The following is a 20,865-nucleotide window of genomic DNA, read 5'->3' on the forward strand; positions in this document are numbered from 1 at the left end:
AACAAGTTCGTGTTTCAATATTCTTTCAATTGTTCTATATTCACTTCTCTTTCACGAACTTCGTGAATGTCTTCCCTGATTATTCTTTTGATTATCTTCCTAGCGTTCCATTTTTCCCGTTGCTCTGTTTCCATTGACTGCTATATTCGTGATCCCCAATATTGGTAATCCCTCCAACTCCTTTCGTGATTTTGAACTAACGAGTAGAGCATACGTGAGGACCTCTGCCGTTACAAGGAAAAACAGTTCCTACTACTCGAATATTCGCTTTTCAACTGTTCGTGGCAATTCGCAAAATCCGCCTGCAAGGCCTGCAGCTACGAGTGGCTAATACTCTAGGTAGAGGATATTCTAAACCTTCTAAACCATGAATACTCTAATTCGTTCCTGTCGGCTGGCCTCTATTAGCCGAAACTTTTATTTCCCTGCTTATTATTCTGTGGATTACAGTCAGAAGGAAAATGTGGATAAGTTAGTAAAGAACAACAAAGTAGTAGTTTTCATGAAAGGTGTACCGGAACAACCACAGTGCGGCTTCAGTAATGTTGTAGTTCAGATATTTAGAATGCATGGAGTACAATATGATGCTCACGACGTGCTGAAGGATGAAAGTTTAAGACAAGGTTAGTGCTAAGTCGCAAGTTAACAGTCAAAAGGAAATGTACATGTGTGGAATAAATTTATCATGTTTTTCTCTTTGGGTTTAAGTTTCTTATTCTCTCATGTCAAAACTTTATTCTTCAGGTATTAAGAATTTTTCTAACTGGCCTACTATCCCCCAAGTGTTCATTGGCGGAGAATTCGTTGGTGGCTCAGACATAATGTTGCAAATGCACCAAAGTGGTGATTTGATTGAGGAGCTCAAAAAAGTTGGGATTAAGTCTGCATTACTGACGAAGTCAAAGGAGAACGCCAGTGAAAATACCAAGTAAAGCTTTGTAATGAATGAGAGAAAATGTTCAGAATGTTACAGTGAAAGCATGATAAATCTGCTTAGTGGAGAACATCCTGGGTGCAACGTGGGTAATGTAGTGCCCTTTACTTCAACTAGTAATTCTGCTGCAGGTGAACGTCTTCTTGTTCTTAATCCCAATCATCAATCGTTTCTAGGTCTATATCATCGGGAACCTAAAAGAAAAATGAAAATGTCATCGCAGTTACTGACAGTTATGTATATATTACTGAGTAAGCATACCAGACTTTCCTCTGGATTGTTCTCTTTGGCTGTCGGTGTAATGGTTTCCTTAGCTGCCAAATCTGTTGCTGGATTATTAACCGTGGAAACTGCAGCCTACATAGAGTTCGGTTTTTTTAAACGTATCACATGATGTAAAAGGGTTTTGTTTTATAATAGTTACACCCAATGCCCAATAGGGCAATATTATGTTATCAATAAATTTTTTGCAGAAAATCTTTCCTGTTGTACCTTAGCTGTGTCTTTCTGTGGCTTCCTCGAGTATTTAGCTAACCTCATTTCTTTTAGCAAAGAGGTAACGTTTTTTTCCAGTCCATAAGTATTGGAAGTCTATAAAAGGTAATTTGTGAACTTATTATACAATGATCATAGTTCTACGAGAAATATTGTCGACGATAAACATTGCATACCTCAAGTATTTCGAAGCATTTGTGCCGAAAGTCGTCATTCAGACTTCGTCGAACTATTTCTGCAATAGACGCCGCTATTACGTTGCAGCATTCTTCGTCTTTTACCTGTTTTCAATGTCCATTAATGTTAGCGTGTGTTGTGTACTTGAAGACGAATCACACAAGCAATAATTACCGCGTTCGTCATCCTTGACGCAATATCATACGTTGTGTATCTCGGGCAATTTGTGACTGATATAAATCTCATACGGTCACGCAACAGAATTATAGGTTATGTATTGTTACCATGGCAACCAAGGACGCTACCTTCGCGTCGTGCTATTCTATCAAGATCAATCTAATGAGTTGCGTAAATAGACGACGTTGGCACTTGGACTTAACTCTCTAACCGGCGATATTTTGAAGATTAATGTGTAGTCCTTTTGACCAATTGTTTCTTATTTTCGTCTGCCCGTGCGTCGTTTCCAGTATCAATTTTTTCTTTCTTTCGATTCCCGAATAACTCAATGCGTGTGGGGCCTTTTAGCCCTTTCCTCTCTCTAGAGCAGAAAGCTCCACTACCAACAGAATGATAGCTTGGAAGTTCTGCACATGTTGAGCATTGGTCCAAGGTCGTGGGAGGTGGGGATCCGTGCTTCAAACCCCCCCCCCCAAATATACAATAGGTACGGTCTTTGGTTCTCCTCTCCAAATGAAATCCCCCAGCAATGAATTCCCTCCCTTTTAACACATGAAATTTTTTCTGGGTATCAGGCGATAGAAAGCAATTAGCGTTACGATTATTCGTGCATAAGCCCAAAATAGTTTTGCTTAATGTATAAATAAATGTTATGTATTTACGGATATTTTCTAATTGGGGCATGGGAGATAGAGGTAAGCACTGGTTCAAAAATGAAAACTATCAAAGCCCCACCTCTGGTGAGAATGCCAGTTTTCGTTGACATTTAATTTTCACCAAAAACATTGAGAATGTGAACTTCAAGAGGCCTTGAATTAATTTTGTTCGCTCTGGTTCCAGATAATTTATAAGGAATACATGAAATACATTGCAGGCACATAATCTCCTAACTTCAATGATGTGGATGTATGCGGAACTAAAGTCATTTGCTCAAAAGAAAAGAGCTAGTTATTGAAAGAATTTTACTGCTGCTCCATGCTTCCTAGTATGAAAGGAGATTGACCATATTTAGCTGCTTGGGTAAATATCTGGCTGGTTTGTATCACATGAAAAGCCCCATGTCCAGTTCAACTTCTAAACCCCTTCATTATTTTATTAATATTGTGCATAGTGCCTTGAACTAGTTGTGCACAAATCCCATGACAGACTACCAATTTAATTCTAAAGCACATGCCCCAAACTTATCATATTTTTATTTTTGGAATTTTTATAGTTTTGACACATTACGAAGAAAGCAGAATAATTTTCAGTACACTATTTCACACACTCACGCTAGTTTTGCCATTGCTTGAGATGATATTTTATATTGAGATATGATCTCTCCCATCTTATGTCCATATACAGCTGGACACTGGTCAGGACCACAGGGGGGCCAGATTGGGTACTGCCGCCTGCGGAAGAATTTTTGCCCAATCTAAACAACTTGAACTGCTAGCATTTTACAATTGTATTCATTAGCCTCCCCTCAGGAACATATACTTGTTTCCCGTCCTGCCTACCTATCTGCCCTCACTGCCCAATAAATCTGGCTATGGCCCTGACAGTGGCAATAATAATCTTAGTCAATACCAGTGCTGGAGCTCCCAATGATGCCAGCAATACTGGTGAGTGTGAAAATGGCCCAAGAATCTTTAATGTTTGGAGTAACAAATCTGATAAGAAGTGATATCTTGAGAGAATGAATCGGTTAAGTTCATGGGAGGAAATCAGTACCTCCATTGCACAAATTCTCAACAATTGCCCACCAAATCAAATTTGCACATCTAGTAGCCAAAGTCTCGCGGCTGAGCTTAAAGCCACTGAGTGCATCCACCGGGTTGCGGATGGTGGGTCAACCTCTAGATATAGAGGTTAACTGCGAGATAAGCGAGTTCTCTCGTCGAATAAGCAGTCGTGGACAAAAAGCGGCGGTATTCTGAGGGGGTATTGGGCTACCCTTGGGTAAGGTAGACCATTTAAAAGATACCAAAACCTGTGAAGATACCGTGACTTGGCGACTGGGGGCCGCCAACAATTATGCCTCTCATCACCCGGGGGAGAGGGCAGCAGCTCTTCTTCACATGTGCGAAGGTGGAGACCATACTGGTCGGTACAGCGACACACATTCCTCTACGGGCGTGGTAACATTTACTTTAACGGCTGTAGTACTGCGATGTGGAAGGCAAGGGGAAACCACCACATTATCATCCCGAGGAGTCACAGCTACTCCACTCAATGTATATAATGACATGATGGAATTCTCTCGGGTAAAATATTCCGGAGGTAAACTAGTCCCCCATTCGGATCTCCGGGCGGGGACTACTTGAGAGGGTACATCGGTCAAACGGGATAAAATGTTACGGATAGGAACATGGAACGTCAGATCACTTCGTACCTGCGGTAAGCTAGAGAACTTGAAGGTGGAGATGCGAAGAATGAGCCTCGATGTATTAGGCATCAGCGAAATGAAGTGGCCCCAGGAAGGAGACTTTTGGAGTGGAAGCTACAGAATGATACACACGGGATCGCTAAATGGTAATGCTGGAGTAGGCATAATGCTCAGAAAGAGCGCCGGGATGCGTGTTAAAAGCTACCTGCAGTTTAATGAAAGGATAGTAATGGTGAAGATAGATACTAAACCCGTAGCTACTGTAGTTGTACAGGTTTACATGCCTACGTCAGATTATGAAGACGAAGAAATAGAAGATGTCTACCAAGATATAGCGGAAGTTATCAAGCAGGTAAGAGGGGAAGAAAATCTTATTATTTTAGGTGACTGGAACGCCGTCGTCGGCGAAAGTCAAGACGGAATAATAACTGGGAAATATGGGTTGGGTAACCGCAATGAAAGAGGGGAAAGGCTACTTGAATTCTGCACAGAGCACAGGCTAGTGGTTGCCAACACTTTATTCAAAAATCCCCTGCGAAGAAGATATACGTGGAAGATGCCAGGAGACCGTAGAAGATTCCAAATCGATTCCATTCTAGTGAAACAAAGATTCAGGAACCAGGTGAAGGACTGCAAAAGTTATCCAAGGGCAGATATCGATAGTGACCATAACTTAGTTATGATGAAATGCCGCCTTAAATTTAAAAAGTTGAAGAAAGCCATGAAAAACATATGGCAGGTTGAAAAATTGAGGGAGGTTCAGCATCAACTGGCTTTTAAAGAGGCTGTAGAAAATAAAATAGGGGAGGATATGATCAACAAACCAATCGAATAGAGTTGGAAAACCATTAGAAGTGGTCTGCAGGCGGCAGCTGAGGAAGTTCTTGGTAAAAGAAGAGTCACTATGAAAAAACCATGGATCACGCAGGAAGTAGTAGATCTCATTGAAGAAAGAAGAAAATACAAGGCTGCGAAAACAGAGGAAGGACAGAATCATTACAAGAGAATAAGGAACGAAATATGTCGTAAAGCGCGGAAGGCTAGAGAAACGTGGATGAAAAGCATTTGCGAAGACGTGCAAAACAATCTTGAACATGGAAAAGTAGAGGCTGCTTACAGGATAGTGAGGAACCACTTTAAGGAAAGGGCGTAAGATGTAATGCCCTTAGGGACAAAAACGGAGAACTATTGATTGAAAACGAAGAAAAAGGGAAGAGATGGAAGGAATATCTGGAAGATTTGTACAAAGGAAGTCACCTCAGAACGAATGCTATCGAAAACGAGAGGGAAGTGGATGCCGATGACATGGGAGCCCCAATTTTAAGATCGGAATTTGATGCGGCTGTAAGGGACCTCAGGATAAATAAAGCGTCCTGGCATTGATGACATTCCTGCAGAACTAATTAAAAATTCAGGAGAGAAGACGTTGAACCAGCTATACAAAAACCTTTGTGAGATGTATACGACAGGTGAGATACCAAAGGATTTCGAGAGGAACATTATAATCCCTATTCCTAAGAAGAAAAGAGCGGAGAAGTGCGAAGATTTTAGGACCATAAGCCTTACTACACATGCGTCAAAGATACTGACAAGGATCATCTATAGAAGAATAGAACGAAAAGCAGAAGAGTACTTGGATGAGGACCAATTTGGATTCAGAAAAAACAAAGGCACAAGGGAAGCAATATTGGCCCTAAGACTGCTCATAGAGAAGAGAATGGAAAAGAACCAGCCAACATTCGTTGCGTTTGTGGACTTATTGTTAGAGAAATCATTTGACAACGTGGATTGGAGCACAATGCTTGGAATCTTAAGGAAATTGGGGTTCTTTATAATGACAGAAGAATCATCCACAGTTTATACAAAAACCAAGTAACCGTGATAAAATCAGGGCCCAGCTGTGAAGAAGCAAGAATTATGAAAGGAGTGCGACAAGGCTGTACAGTGTCACCCGCAATTTTCAACGTTTACATTGAAAAAGCCATTAATGAAATCAAAGGAAAGGAATTGGGAGTGAATATCCATGGAGAAAAAATTAGCATGCTAAGATTTGCCGATGACATAGCCGTTATAGCAGAAACAGAGAAGGATTTGAAAAATCTTCTGGTTAATATGGGTCGGGCAATGAGTAGATATCAACTGAAAATAAGCACGAAGAAAACCAAGATCTTAGTATGCAGCAGAAGAGAAGAAGTCAAGACCAACATTAAAATAGGGAGGCAAAAACTGATAGAGGTGGATGAATTCTGTTATTTGGGTAGCAAGATAACTGACGGGAGAAGAAAGAAAGAAATTATCAGCAGAATAGCCCAGGCGAAGAGAGCATTCCACCAAAAGAGAGACCTGCTTACAGCGGGAAACTTAAATATGGAAGTAAAGAAACAATTTATAAGAACCTACATCTGGAGTATGCTCCTATACGGAAGTGAGGCATGGACAATGACCGCAGGGAAGAAAGCAAGAATAGAGGCCTTTGAAATGTGGTGCTACAGAAAAATGATGAAAATCAAATGGATCAACCGAGTTAGTAACGAGGAAGTCCTAAGAAGGGTAGGAGAGAAGAGAAGCCTCATGAAAACCTTAATAAGAAGACGGAACAACCTTATAGGCCACATCTTGAGACATGATGGCCTGATGAAGACAATCGTTGAAGGACAAGTGGAAGGCAAGAATGGAAAAGGAAGGCCTCGAACAAAATATATGGGACAAGTAAAGAGAGATGTGAAAAAGAAGAAATACGTTGGTGTGAAAAGATTAGCCGATAGGAGAACTGAGTGGAGAGCTGTGTCAAACCAATCCTAGGATTGTTGACCAGTGATGATGATGATGATTAGTAGCCAAAGTAGTACTTGATGAGCGGATTTGATTCAGTGAAATTGAAATCTCTTAACTTTTGTGGTGGTCAGGCGATCAAACTCTCTGTCACTAACGATTCTAGCCCAAACTCTTTCTGTGATTTGAGGCCATGACAGATTCAAGTTTAACATAGTGTGAACAACACCAAAAGTGACGAGAGCTGGCAGGAAGTTTAGATACTACAAGGTACAATAACGTTGACAGAGGAACCAAGGACAAAGTAACAATTTCATTGATTTTTAACCTGAAATTAAACCAATTCTCACAGTTTGAGACTTCAAATGGCAGAAAATCACAGAGTAATTGTTTAACAATTATTAACGCTTCAGAAACTGGCAATGTCTGAGAAGCAGACATTTCATGAGAGCCGTGTGTCTCACTTCTTTCCTCGTGCGTTGGACGAGGTGGAACCACTTCTGAAGTAGATTCCCGTTCATTATTAGAAACTTCACTTCCTTCGGACAAATTATTTTCAATCAATATCTATTTGAAGTAGAAGTATTCAAAATCTGAATTATTACAGAAAACAATGATGATAACTAATGATCCCATAGGAAACATTACCAAACTAAGTAAGTACAAGCTGTATAATTTTGCTAAAATCACCCATGTCAGTCACGCCATCCATCCACCACGAGCGCCCGAGCAAAAGAGACCTTGCATACTCCGGAACGTCTCAGGGTGGACGGGAGGGATTTCGCCAAGGAGTGGAGGGGTAAATAGGGCGATGTTCAATCAGCTGCAAATCTGCCCCCAAAAAGCCCCGGTTGACTGGCAACTGCCAAGCATCAGTCATCCCAGTCGGGGTAGGAGGGGTAACAGCGTGCAGGCCGGAATTTTCCCCTCAATCTTCTGGGTTGGAGACATCACTGGGAAATTCATTGGAATTCATGGAGGGGATAGACATAGTGGGGCGAGGTGTTGGAGGGAGAGAGAGTTGTGATAGGACTATGGCAATACTTCTCACTCCAAACTGCATACTTGGGCATCAGCACCCATTTCCCCTTGATTGCCAAGGAGTAGGTATTCCTCTGCCATACTACCTATATAAGACTTGCTCTCCAGGTATGGCTGTTTCGGAGGCAAAGTTTCGGAGACTAGAGTTTCCAAGACTTAGAGTCTCCGAGCCTTTGAGTCGAAGGGCCTTTGCACGAAAATCCTTTGTGCAAAAACCTTCTCCAGCTAAGGACTTTTCTCGCTAAGTTCTGCGAATAAGTTTGGAGGAATTTCTGGGGGGGTACCAGAAATTTTGGGGGGTACACTAAAAAATGCCACAAGACATAGACCTAAGGATTCCTATTACTAGCCCCCAGTTAACCTTTTCCCTACTAGAGACGTAAGTATACGTGTGGACGTTTCTTGACCTGGGAGACGAAAGCCGTATGCTTCCATATTTAGTTAATTAATTAATTTATAAATGCATTAAGGCTCTTGTGCTTGATATTTCAGATCCCTACATGCCCCTGCTTAGGTTGTTGTTGTTCATAGTGTGTGCTAACTTCCCACTCGTCCCAGGACAAGGCTTGGAGTGAGGTGCGACAAGGTGGCAAGACAAAACACTTCACAGAGAAATTTTCAAACATTCTAGTTTCCGGGTTTCTGGATTCCGGATTTGAGGCCTTGAACTGTATATAATGGCAAAAGAAGTAGACTGAGTCAATTCCTTGAAGGATTCCAAGCAATTTTAGATGTCTTAAATCTGATATTTAACTTCACCTTGAGAACTCTCCTAGAGGTCAGAAGCCTTCAAATGATCAAAACCCTAAAGCTCATGTCCTGGAACCTTCAATATCCTTAAATCTATTCCATTTCTGAGGGGCTATCCTGTTAAATAGCATTGTTTTATTTGAAAACTTCAACCTAATTTTGTTTCCAATGGCACCAAAAGAGAAATTTTCGGACTAATCGAATCAATGCTGAGATGAATGTGAACTTATCGTTAATCATTGCAATTCAAATGATAGTAAATATTCAATAGAGACAAGAAAGTGGGTAAATGTATTGTTATTTATTTCTTCTCCTAAAATTGTCAACCAATCTGTAGTTTGCATGATGCCATTCATTGGAGAGATCATGCTTTATTTTACGCCTCTCATATACACACTCAAGAGTAACTCCAAAATACAGGCATTCATGAACCATATCAAGTTTTTTTGTGTCATTTGAGAAGAATCAATATATTTAAGTTTTAGTTTCTAGGCACTTTCAGTGTTAGACGTATGGCTTTTGGCATAGAGCTATCAGCAATTATGAGTTCGGTGGCATCCTCAAAACCCATCTCTGAAATAAAAGAGAATATATAAGCTCAGAATGTCTATATCAATAAAAATTTATGTCCAAAGCTATCATTTCGCTAGCATTCATATTCTAGAATTTAGTCTTGGAGGGAGCTGCTGCCGTGATAGCCATCAATATTGGCTAAAATGGGACATGGGGAATTCATGGGTGTCCCATGTTGGCTATATGCTGGCATAAGTTCAGAATTGACGAGCAGCTTATATGCAAGTGAGCCACAGCACAGGTGAATTTGGGGCCAGTATGAACTACCCCCTCAGGCACTAGTAAACTTCAATCGTGAAGGAGGGATTGAGGATATCCCTACCCTCCAGGATGGGTAGGGCCTTAAATACTTGCCACGCTAAAGGGTAGAGGTAGGATAGTCCCACCTTTCCCTTACCCTCAATGGAGAGTAGGCCTACCCACCATGGATGGAGGAGTTTATTTTTATCAGATTAGTAAACACTACGGCCACAAGCCAATGTAAGGTCACTTGGGATAGCTCATACATCTGTCTTATTGACCCCATTGTGACTCTTCATAGGCTGAATGAGCTAGGCCACTGTCGTGTTTGGGAGAGGATAAATCCCCTGAATGGCAATATTTGGGACAAAACAAATTAAAGTTTTGTTAGTTTATGTTAATTGTTGTTACAAATCAAGTTCAGGATAAATATTGTCTCACAAAGAGAAAATGATGTAGAAACAGCAATTTAGGAATTTTATCTTCTCTTACAACAAGTTTGTTTGGTCAACAAATTCCAGCAATTTTTAGCTTCTATTTTTATCACTCAATTCAAAGTAATTGAATGGAATTTTATAGTTCAATGCTGGGAAGTTAATTTTTCATATTGAAAAAGAAAAAAATCTAACCTCTAAGTGACTTATTTAAGTTTCCTCTTGTTCTCTTTTCAATGGCAGGAATACTTGGCATGTATAGCATCTTCAGTTCCTCTTTTATAAAGGCACGAACACAGGGGTTTTTAACTTTGAATTTATATCTTAATGTATTTATCAAATTTTCTAATGTACAACATAAATCCTCTTCAATGATATAGGGAACATTAGCACATGAAGAACATTCCTCCTGAAGTATAATAATAAATGAAGGTAAAGATATAGCGCAAGTCTTTATAAGTATGGACAAAGTTCATCTCCAGGAAATCACACCTACTTCTCTCTCTAATTCATGGCACTGTGCATACACTCCATCCATATTATTGAAGTATAGATGATTTCTCATTGGTAAAATGCTGTGTGTGATGATTTTAAACACTTCTGTAGCACAAGCTGCCCCAATTACTGAATTTGTCGATGCTACAGCTGGAATTACATTCTTCAGTACACCCTCTACCAAGGCATAGTTGAGACCTTTAATCCCTGCACAAAGTAATATAATGATAACTAATAAATATAAGAACATTGTGGAATTCTTATAAATCTTGACAAATCATTGATAAAAATATGATGATGATGAAAATCATTAATGAAGTTACTTATTGTCTACTCTCAACATCTTTTGAAATTGGAAAACTGAATACAAACAAAAAAACAGTTTAAATGACACATTGCAAAATTGTGTGCTGAATTTATGTAATACACTAAGCATTTTGCTGTGTTGTCTAATCTTCTTGAGAGTCTGCTGACGTGCTTAAAAATGACCTATCTAAGGATAATTGTCCCTAATAGGTCATTTTCAATCAGTGTGGAGAGGTTAAGAAGGAAGTATGATGTTGTGCTGGGTATCAGAGAAAGGGATAATTGAGGGTTGGGGGGGAAAGGGTTATTTTTAGGGTATTGAGGAAGGGCAGCGAAGGGGGATGGAAGGATCTAGGATCAGGTTGCCATGGGTGTTTGGCATCCACTTTGTTTGTTGTCTTGGGGCAGCATACTTGGTTGTTAGGCTTGAATCTATGCCTGAACTGTTGTGGAACTGTTGTTGCTTGAGGACTTATGAAGATCGATAGGCTGAAGAATGTTGAAAAATATATCAAAAAACATTAAGCATTACATAAATCCAGTACGAAACATTTGCAATGACTCATTCAAATAATGGGTTTGTTCACAAAGTTTTTTGAAATTGTCAATTATGATAGAGCTTGCATATAAAGACACCTCCATTTTCCATTTTTTGATCCATTACCTCCTTCCCAAGCTATTAACCGCAAAACATCAATGCCCATCACCCTTTTTCAGATAAACTGATGACGTCATGAGCTCACGTCAAGTGGATTCATCGCTTATTAGCTACTTCTTTGGCCTCGTGCATGGGCTTCATGTGTGTGGCAGAGCTCAGGTTCAAGCCCTATCAACAAGGCCAGCCATCTGGCTGAGGTCATTGCCCTAGGACCCTGAGGTTCCTGCCGCTGCCACCAGGGTACGCGGAACCTAGCACCTGAATTGCACCTCTCATTCCAGAAGTGCAAAGACTCCAACTTTGCCCTCCTCGACCAACCCATTCCCTCCCTCCCCCTAGGCCGTTTCACTTACACCTCGGATTTTACCCTGGGGGCAGTTCTTCAACAGCAAACTGACACCGCATGGAAACCAATGGGTTTCTTTTCTAAAATACTCAATGCCGCAGAGAACTATGGCCCATATGATAGAGAACTATTGGCCATTTACGGTGAGGTCTGCTACTTGAAACCCATGTTAGAAGGGCCAAGAGCATACCCGGAATCATAACTTGGGGGGGGGCAAGCCATGGGATTTATGAGATTATTTCCTTGAAAAAATAGTTTTATTTTAGCTACATATCTTATACTAATACATATCATTTTTCGTGGGTTTAAAGAAAATTTGTTGAATACTTTCGTTTCAATTCACTACTGATTTTGCTTAAAGACTTTTGTGATTTTTGCTTCTGGGGGGGCCGCTGCCCCCTCCCCCCTCCTGCCCCATGAGAAGGGCAAACTTTCACGATATTCATGGACCACAAGCCATTATTATATGCATTCCATCATAAGTGTGATAAGTGCTCACCCCGGCAATTCCGCTACCTTGACTTGATAGGCCAATTTTCCACCGATATCTGATGTGGAGTGGGGGCCAACAATGCTGGGGTGACTCACTGCCAGGGGGGTGACGTGGTGGAGCTCTTAGTTTCAAGCACCGTCATCAAGGCCAGCCACCTGGCTGAGGTCATTGCCCTGGGACCCTGAGGTCCCTGCCGCTGCCACCAGGGTATGCAGGACCTAGCGGCAGGAAGGCGCCACAGGAGAGAAGCAGACGGAAAGGCAACGGAGGACTTCCGTGGGTGAGAGACATAGAGCATCTGTATCGCTTACCATCGTAATAAACGTAGTCGAATCTACTTTCGTGTAATTTATTGTAGTGAGGTTAATTACTGGATTTCCCCAACCCCCTTCAATGTGGTTCATTTTTTTTCCACTCTCTTGCCTGGAATTCCTTCTCTCAATAAAACGTTCTCCCAGAGCTAGTTGATGAACTACAACTCAGATGTCATGACCAACTCATGAATAGTCGGCGGCAACTTTCACATGCTCTTATTTTTAACTTTTGGGAGAATGGCTGAATGAGGAAGATTTATTGTCACAACTTGTCTTTCCCTTGCGCCTTCTTAATTCTTTTTATGTATTGTGATTTCAGGTCTGAGTGAATGCCCACATTAAGATTTTCACGTAGTAAATTCATCTGAGAAATTTATTTTCAACTTCATAGTAACCTTATTAACTTCTTTTAACCCTTTTAAAGTGCCTTTAGACCTTTGAGGCTATTCTTGATGAAACAAATCAATTTACCATAGTGAACGGCACGCTCGAGTGACTTTTCGTAGATCCATTCCAAATGCTGTGGGTCATCTTTATCGAGCAGTGTGTCCTTCCCCCATGGATTGCTCCTTGGCCACAAGATCAACTTTGCATATTCAATGCAATGCTCTGGAAGCCTGGGTGTGCTAGCCAATGTACAAAGAGGAAACTTGGTCTGGAATTTACAAATTTTTGTTCAGTCATTGGTTATAGCTGTTATAACTAACTGATAAAATTGTAAGCAATACTAATAAACCATCAGCTGTGTGAAAAGTGAAATAGACATGCCCGCCCATGAGGAGGGAGACAAAAATGATATTTAAAATTTTTTTCTGCATGAAACCGTATGCATATATATTAAAGCCAATAATAATAACAATATTGGCATATAGCAGGCTTGGTGAATTGGATAAAGTCAGATCTAGGAAGTGTACTCAACTTGAGAATTACATGATATTAAAGAAAAATGTCTCACAGGCGTGAAAAAGTAAAGTCACAACTGAAACAGTCAATGACTTCCAATAATAATAATAATGAAATGCTTACCTGAGGTGGATATAAATTAATGGTACAATCTATGCAAGGAGAAATGCCTGGCTGAATGACCCTAGAATTGCCTTTAAATCCCTCTGTACCACCATCCACCAAGGGAATCACAGATGAATAATTAATTTCATCGTTTTCTCCATCAAATGTGAGAATAGATAAAACCATTCCATTCAGCCAATTACGTGCTTTTATTGAGTCAAGACCACAAATTATTGCTTGAAAACTCTGGTAAAACTGCTGATCAAAATCTTCTATTCTACTATAATACCTATGGTATTGTTAAGGATAAAGCACAACTTTAAGAACATTATCATATTAGCCATTTTAATACAACTTTTAAGGGAGAAAAATGATTAAGTTGAGCATTTTAATTGGTAGATAGAGCTATGAAAGAGTAATGCCTGATTATTATTTAATTTGTGTTTCACTCATTAAGTTTCTGTTTTCATCTGATTATTACTTCATCTATGTTCTTGTGCCGTTAATTTATGTTTAATGTATGTTCACATTACTATGTTTCGAGTTTTTTTGTGAAGAGTTTGTTCGTAAAATGATGGTGGATGTTGTGCAAAATGATTGAGGGAATACAGGAATAGGCTTTCACAGATTTGCTAGTTATTCTTTTACTTTTTGGAATTCCATAACAAGGTTTACAGACGAATAACTTTTACTAAATTCCAAAATTAGCCCACACAATTAGCTCCAGTTAACACATTAGGCCACATCTTGACTCAACTTACAGTGCAGCACTCTGCATGCCAATCAAAGTGTCGTATCAAAAATTCTCTTGATATTGTGGGCAAAGTAAGACTTTGTACCTCCAAAGAACTTGAGACTTGCATCATTTGAAATCGTCAACCTTTCTACCTGCATACCAGTAGAGGAAGTAATCGACGAAGCAATCCAGCTCCTAGGGGCAGCCAAGATGGAGGAAAAAATGAAGAACGAACTATCCACCCTTCTCAAAATGAGCGTGGCACTAAACTATTTCAAGTTCAAGGGTAAATTTTATAAACAGGGTAGTGGCCTCACTACAGGTTTGTCTCTTTTCTAACTGCAGGCAGATGTTTTAATAATATCTGATTTCTGGTTGATAATATTGAAGAAAAACTTTTCACCTCCGGACATTAGCTACTAAATTCTGAGGTATACTGGTACAGGCATTTCGATGATGTTATTGTACTTTTGAATGGATGTGGCATTTTTTAAGTCCCCCCCAGAAATTTTTACTTGGAAATTAACCCTCCTTGGACAATTTACCCTCCACTGAAAATCTTACACTAAACCTCTAGTACTTCAGTTAAAGGAATTTGTGCTGACGACACTCAGGTTTTCCCAGGAGTTATAGTCCACCCGATGCTGAGTTCAATGTTCCAAAAATCATCTGACTGCAGTTGGCTAACTGTCACTGGTAAAAGCTCCCAGCCACCTCACCACACTGCCTTACCCCTCCTAAATTCCCTCTTCTCATGACTCATAATGTCCCCCTCCTCGACGTAACTCCCACTCTTCAAAGTCGCTCTCTTGTATTGCAAGCAGTGTTGCATTCAGCCCTTGCCTTGCCCATTCACCACACACTGGCTGAGTTTTACTACTTGTCAAGTGTAAGGGTCCTCATTTTTGTATGTTGGTTTGCACTACTTGCTGTTGAGCTTTTTGGATTTAAATTTCCCAGTTGATTTTTCTCTTCTGTTTTGTTCATCTTTTGTGGATTTTTCCCAATTTGTGTCACCATCAGGAGGTAAGAGTTCTTGTTCTCGAGAGGGTGAACATAAGTAACCTCCAGTTCAAAAATATCACACTAAAAGAACTGATCAAGAGCTGGATATTTTTAAGAGTTTTCTGAATGATATTCATCCTACAATGCCAATCACCAGCAAAGGAGGCTTCATTCACTCCTTAAATTATTTGGACCTAATTATTTATTACTTATTTATTATTAATTACTTGGACCACAACGACCAAGTCAATTCTGCAAGTTCAAGACACCATTGTCAATGCACAATGATGGCTTTTCATTCCATGATCCATTGTAAATTGCATGGACCTCATAGAGCAATTAGACTTATGTGGAGTACACTCATTGAAATGCGGAGATTGCAATAGTGTCTACCTGGGGCAAGCAGGAAGAAGCTACTTTATGAGGAGAAAAGAATATTAATGTAACTACAAAACGCTAATAAGATAAACAAATCCCAATATATGGCAGATAATGGTGATTATTCATTGAAAGCTAGGGTACACAATTTGAAATATAAAGTGGTATAAGTGATGGTTATTAGTCTAAAAACCTGATTACAGATTTGTATACAAATTCAAATTTTCTTATGGCAGCAGTGCGACAGGTTTTGTTTTGGTGGAGGCCAGGATTGATGAGAAGAATATTGAGTTAGGATTGGATGTCCACTGATTGGCTGAATTGTGGATAGTTATCCCTTTTGAAGACTGGTCATTTGTGTCAGTGGTTGCTGAGATGGGGGAGGAATGTCAAGGGGCTGTAATTGCTGGATAAGGTGTTGCAGGAAAGAACCCATTTGATATTAATACACTAGAATAGAATTAAAATCTTGAAATTAGAATTTCATGCATTCGGTATAAACAATAAAATATGATAAATACTATACCAATAAGTTAGCTCTTGTAATGCATTAATCTCAAATTGTTTTAATGAATATTATGACACAACAAAGCACTCACAGAATATGTACAGCTAAACTCTTACATGATTAAAGCCCAACATCTCATCCTATTGCATCAGCTCAGTGAATCATAAGTACATAGATATGAGGAGTTGGGTTTGTTAAAACATCCATTTAAATTCAAGCTTCGCAACCTGTGGGCTGAATGAACCACTCCAAACAATTTCACACAGATTGCAAAACAAATTTAAGTGAATTATTTTTATTATTGAGAGTGTGGTGGTACTCATTGTAAGTGTATACTGCGTTTATTTGGTTGATGAATTATTTGTCAAAAATCAATAAAAACATAAGAGCATAATAAGGATTCAACCAAGGAAACAGGGAATATGTAAATACGATGTAGTAAAAATTATCCTAGAAGGTGACAAGACTGATGACCCCGAGCACATATATGCCGTGTGGATTGCCGTAACTCTAGGATGCCTTCAAAGAATGGAACTCATTTAATTCTAAGAGAGCGTTCAAATATGAGGAGGCTCATTTCAGACTCATACGGTCCCATTTGTCACGGCACTTGTCTTCGATTCTTCATTTTGGGTGGTATCCGATTAATGTGAACCGATGTAAGCGGAATATGTTCGGTGCCTGATAGATACCACACATCACCAAACACCCCCACGACAAGTATCTGATTGGTACGATTGATTGAAGAGGTGCGATTTCGTGTCTGGGCCACACAATGGAAGCAACGCATTCACACATGCAAGTTTAAGTTTCTCTTGTTCTCTGAGGCATGCCCATTTATGCCCAAAATAAAAAACAAAAATTTTCTGTTCGTTCATGGCTGAAAACTTTTTATGGATACCTACATGAACAACATAAAGAGTCACAACAACATTTTCCTGAGACTTGATAAGCATTGCAGAGTAATACCTCCACAAGCATATTTTTGAACCGTCTCCCCCAAAAGTAAGCAAATATAAGCATTAGCCGAACCCTAAAAGTAAGCAAGCTCGTAATAAAAGGGTATACCCTCCCTCCCCCAACTGCAGTTTTCCAGGCTACAATGAAATTCAGAAGACTTGCTTCTTCAAATTCATCAACCTGCCTGCATAGTAATGGAAGCATTTTACATTCTGAAGTGTTTATGATATGATAATAAACTAAGATATTGGCAGGTTGTGAAAGCATCAATTTGAACATTAACGAGATCAGTCTTTCTCATCGGATAACAAAAGCTAAAAATATAAGTGGTCACTTTCCGTGAACAGTTCTTTAAGGATACATTGGAATTGCTTTTTTTGCCTGAAAACAATACAATCTCACAAACTGTCGAGTGAGCATCTTCTGCTCGTAAGTTTTATCTCTTTAATGCCATAAAAAATATCTCATCAATTATGCTGCATGGCAACCCCTAGAGTGCATTGACAAAAGAAGTGTCACACAGACAGCGCATTTTAGCTTGAGCTTCTTTGCCTCTTGTTACTTACTATATTCAGTGCATTTCCAAGTGCTGAGGTCAAAAAAGTTAAAACGTATCGACATAGGTACATAGCCAGGGGGGGGGCCCTAACCCTGCCCCCCACCCCCCAAATTAATTTTTCCCTCTTGGCGACTACCCACAATACATCCTCGGAGGAAACCACTATCCAAGAGGCACCCAATCTCCTGACACTCCACTTTACGATTTTGGTACCTATATTTCAAAATGTCTGCCACCGCATCACGTCGAAGAAAAAAAAACATAATTCAATCTCAATCTAATAGAAATGGTTTCCTTCGGGTGCAAATTGGCAGCAAATTACCGGAATATGCTAATCAAATGCCACCCTAACACCTCCCTAAGCAAATTTCTGGGTATATGCGACTCTGGGGTATGGCAAGTGGTTGGTGGATGGAAAAGACCTAATCCATCAGTATGAACAGACAAAATACAGAACGACCCCAAAGATATGTGTAACACTAAAAATTTGAAATGATATTAATGTATAGTTACTCATGGATGGACGTAGTAACATTAGGGAGGCATCAGCTTTCTTATTCTTAGTAACATTCTCGCTTTACTCCAGATTTCAACTCTCAAGAGGTCTAGGACGAAAGATACAAGAATAAAAACTGCTCAGATGGATGATCACAAACGATTGACCATAAAAGGATACGATCTCACTTGACATCCGAACACTCGTTTGCTGATATATTCTGCGGCGACCTCAGCTTTCGGACGCCCGACGTCTTCTCTTCGAAAAAGAAACTGTCTGTTTAAATTTGACACATCTATTTTATCCATATCAATAATGCTCAAATTTTCAAAACCCATCATTGCCAAATTCTTCAAAATTTCACATCCCAAGCCACCAGCTCCAACAATCAGGATATTAGCTTTCTTGATTTTTTCCAGTATGTGCGATGAAGGTTTAAAATTTGGATACACAAACGGCCCACTTCTTGTCAATATTTTACTCAAGTTCATCCATTTTCGAGGAAAGCAGGATCTTCCCCCTGTCAATGAATGAGAACATAAATTTTCCCTTGCAAAAGCAGCCCATAAAAGTTTTGATTTTCATTCCAAATCATCAGGCCAAGGTCTTTTGCAGAGTGCGGTGATCTATATACCGCGAAAATAAATCGTCAAGAGAAAGACATGCCTTACTTACTGGATGTAAAACGATTCTCAAAAATTGGGCTTCTTAAAAAAGCATAGGGATCAAAGTTTAAACTGACATTGACCTCTTGTTCATTCCTTCAAATGAATATCCTTGTAATTTAATATTATTCAAAAATCGAAAGCCAGCAGTCAACTCACGTGATAACTGAGGAGAAAAATAGGTAATGATCTTACCCGTGAGTGCTGTGTGATCCTTCGTAGACCGCGCGTCGCCAAACTTGGGTCGATGAACGTGGTATTGGGGATCACTCCTGGGATCTTTCTCGCCGCTGCCGCAGCCGCCACCGCGCATATTTGCCGCGCCGCTCGTGGACGGCGATGCAGCCGACAGCACTCCCTTCCCAGATTCTCGACATTTCTTTCGCTGCGTGCCTGCGGTTACTTCCTTACGATTACGATGTAATACTTCCAGTTTTCTCTTCTTTACGTTCACTGAGTGCGGATTTTCTCCGATATTACCTTCTCTTGCTACACTATCTCGAGAATGCATTGAATTGATTCGTCACATTAAATGCAGAATAGAACCAATTGGGCTAAGATAAACTCTTCGTTTGACTTGGTAGAGACAAGTAAAGATCGTTAAAACGGAAGAGACTGGGGAACAACAAACGCGCCCTGTTGATTTTACACATGACAACAGGGTGGTTGCTGTTGGGTACTATTACAAATTACAAATGTAATTAATACCTCTGAGATAAACGAGAGACAAGCGAACATAGAAGTTCATGCAACTCTGAAAATTTTCCCAACTACAATAATTCGCATTGAATGGTAATATATTGAGTCAAATGCCTGGGCCTAAACAGCTTTCTGAGCAGTCCTCGCCACAAGAGAGGGTTAAAATTAAATTCTCTCGACAACTCTCTTTCCTCCGTTGGACATTGCTCGCTGCACGTTACGTCGCCCAGCTCGAGAAGACGGCGAGGAAGAAAGAGGCGAAGAGCGGCTGAGCGAACTGCACAGAGACGCACTCTCCCTCCCTTTTATCGCGGAATAATAATAATTTCACCACAATTTTTCATCACATGAAATTTTTTCACCAAGAATCATTCGTACTATGCGCCTCTCTTTGCAAATCTTTTTTATTATGTATTAGGGGTTTAGTTTAACTAAATGAATTTTTAATTATACTATCGAGATTCTTATGGATGGATATCACCCACTAGAATTATCTAGAAACTTCTCAAAACTTCGCATAGATAGATAATTGTCTGCTAAAATTATATCATTTAACACGGGTAGGTCATTATTATGGATTTCCACAACCATCGCATATAGAGTCGTACAACTGACGTAATTTTCACGTATCTTGATAATATAAGAGGCAAAATTAAATTCGAAATTACAAATTGTATCAGGATGCAATTGATGAATCAAGAGCACGCTCAGAAAAAAACTTTAAAAATAAAACGGAAAATTTATTAACTATCGATTTTCTTTTTGTTGCTTGAACCGAAAGATTCGAATCCTAAATATCAATTTCTGCTGCAAACATAATTTAATATGGTTTTCTTTATCGGTAATTTTATTTTAGTTGCCTGCGTAAATCTGTAGAAAACTTTCGGCCGATGATCGGCGTTATGATATTAATTCGTACGCGTTATCGTATCGTGTAGTTTCGCAATTTGCGAGGGAGATAGCAAAACATTTCTCGGGGTTTGGTACCAAAATATTTATATTTTATATTTATTTTCATTCAAATTATAACCTTAATATTATAAATCGTTCAAATATTCAAATAATTATTTTAACGAAAATAAATAAAAACGTTATTTCGGTTACATTTTCGATTTTTCAAATAATCTAATATAAAAAAGCCATCAATCATCGTGTTCACGTCGATTCCTTCCCGTAAAATATGCGTCGAAAATTCGTGCTCGCGAAAACGCGACCTTTGTTATATCACGCCGCACAACTGGTATAACTTATGTGGTTGGACATCCTGCCGGGTAGGCA

At 39.6% G+C, this 20,865-nt stretch overlaps 2 protein-coding genes and 1 long non-coding RNA gene across 5 annotated transcripts; 1 reads left to right on the forward strand and 2 right to left on the reverse strand.

The window, feature by feature from the left end:
- Positions 1–273: 273 nt before the first annotated feature.
- LOC124154706 (glutaredoxin-related protein 5, mitochondrial) lies at positions 274–1,430 on the forward strand. 3 transcript variants are annotated; one of them, XR_006863985.1, is made up of 3 exons: positions 274–623; positions 745–1,019; positions 1,111–1,430. XR_006863985.1 is itself a non-coding variant. In XM_046528588.1 (2 exons), the coding sequence occupies exons 1-2, from the start codon at positions 368–370 to the stop codon at positions 930–932; spliced, it is 444 nt and encodes a 147-aa protein (XP_046384544.1). In that variant the 5' UTR covers positions 274–367; the 3' UTR covers positions 933–1,430. The 3 variants fall into 3 exon arrangements, 1 of the variants encoding a protein (XP_046384544.1); XR_006863984.1 differs by having other exon boundaries at positions 275–623; positions 745–1,023; XM_046528588.1 differs by having other exon boundaries at positions 745–1,430.
- LOC124154707 lies at positions 917–1,887 on the reverse strand. The gene is made up of 3 exons (XR_006863986.1): positions 1,781–1,887; positions 1,606–1,710; positions 917–1,525 (listed from the first exon to the last, which is right to left on the reverse strand). It is a non-coding gene; the product is annotated as an uncharacterized LOC124154707 (long non-coding RNA).
- Positions 1,888–8,996: 7,109 nt separating this feature from the next.
- On the reverse strand, positions 8,997–19,803 carry LOC124154708 (NEDD8-activating enzyme E1 catalytic subunit-like). The gene is made up of 7 exons (XM_046528590.1): positions 19,084–19,803; positions 18,404–18,743; positions 13,600–13,870; positions 13,045–13,228; positions 10,458–10,663; positions 10,157–10,370; positions 8,997–9,287 (listed from the first exon to the last, which is right to left on the reverse strand). The coding sequence occupies exons 1-7, from the start codon at positions 19,397–19,399 to the stop codon at positions 9,196–9,198; spliced, it is 1,623 nt and encodes a 540-aa protein (XP_046384546.1). The 5' UTR covers positions 19,400–19,803; the 3' UTR covers positions 8,997–9,195.
- Positions 19,804–20,865: the final 1,062 nt, after the last annotated feature.

This window comes from Ischnura elegans, chromosome 2, assembly GCF_921293095.1.
Source record: "Ischnura elegans chromosome 2, ioIscEleg1.1, whole genome shotgun sequence".
In the NCBI taxonomy this organism is placed as follows: Eukaryota; Metazoa; Arthropoda; class Insecta; order Odonata; family Coenagrionidae; genus Ischnura; species Ischnura elegans.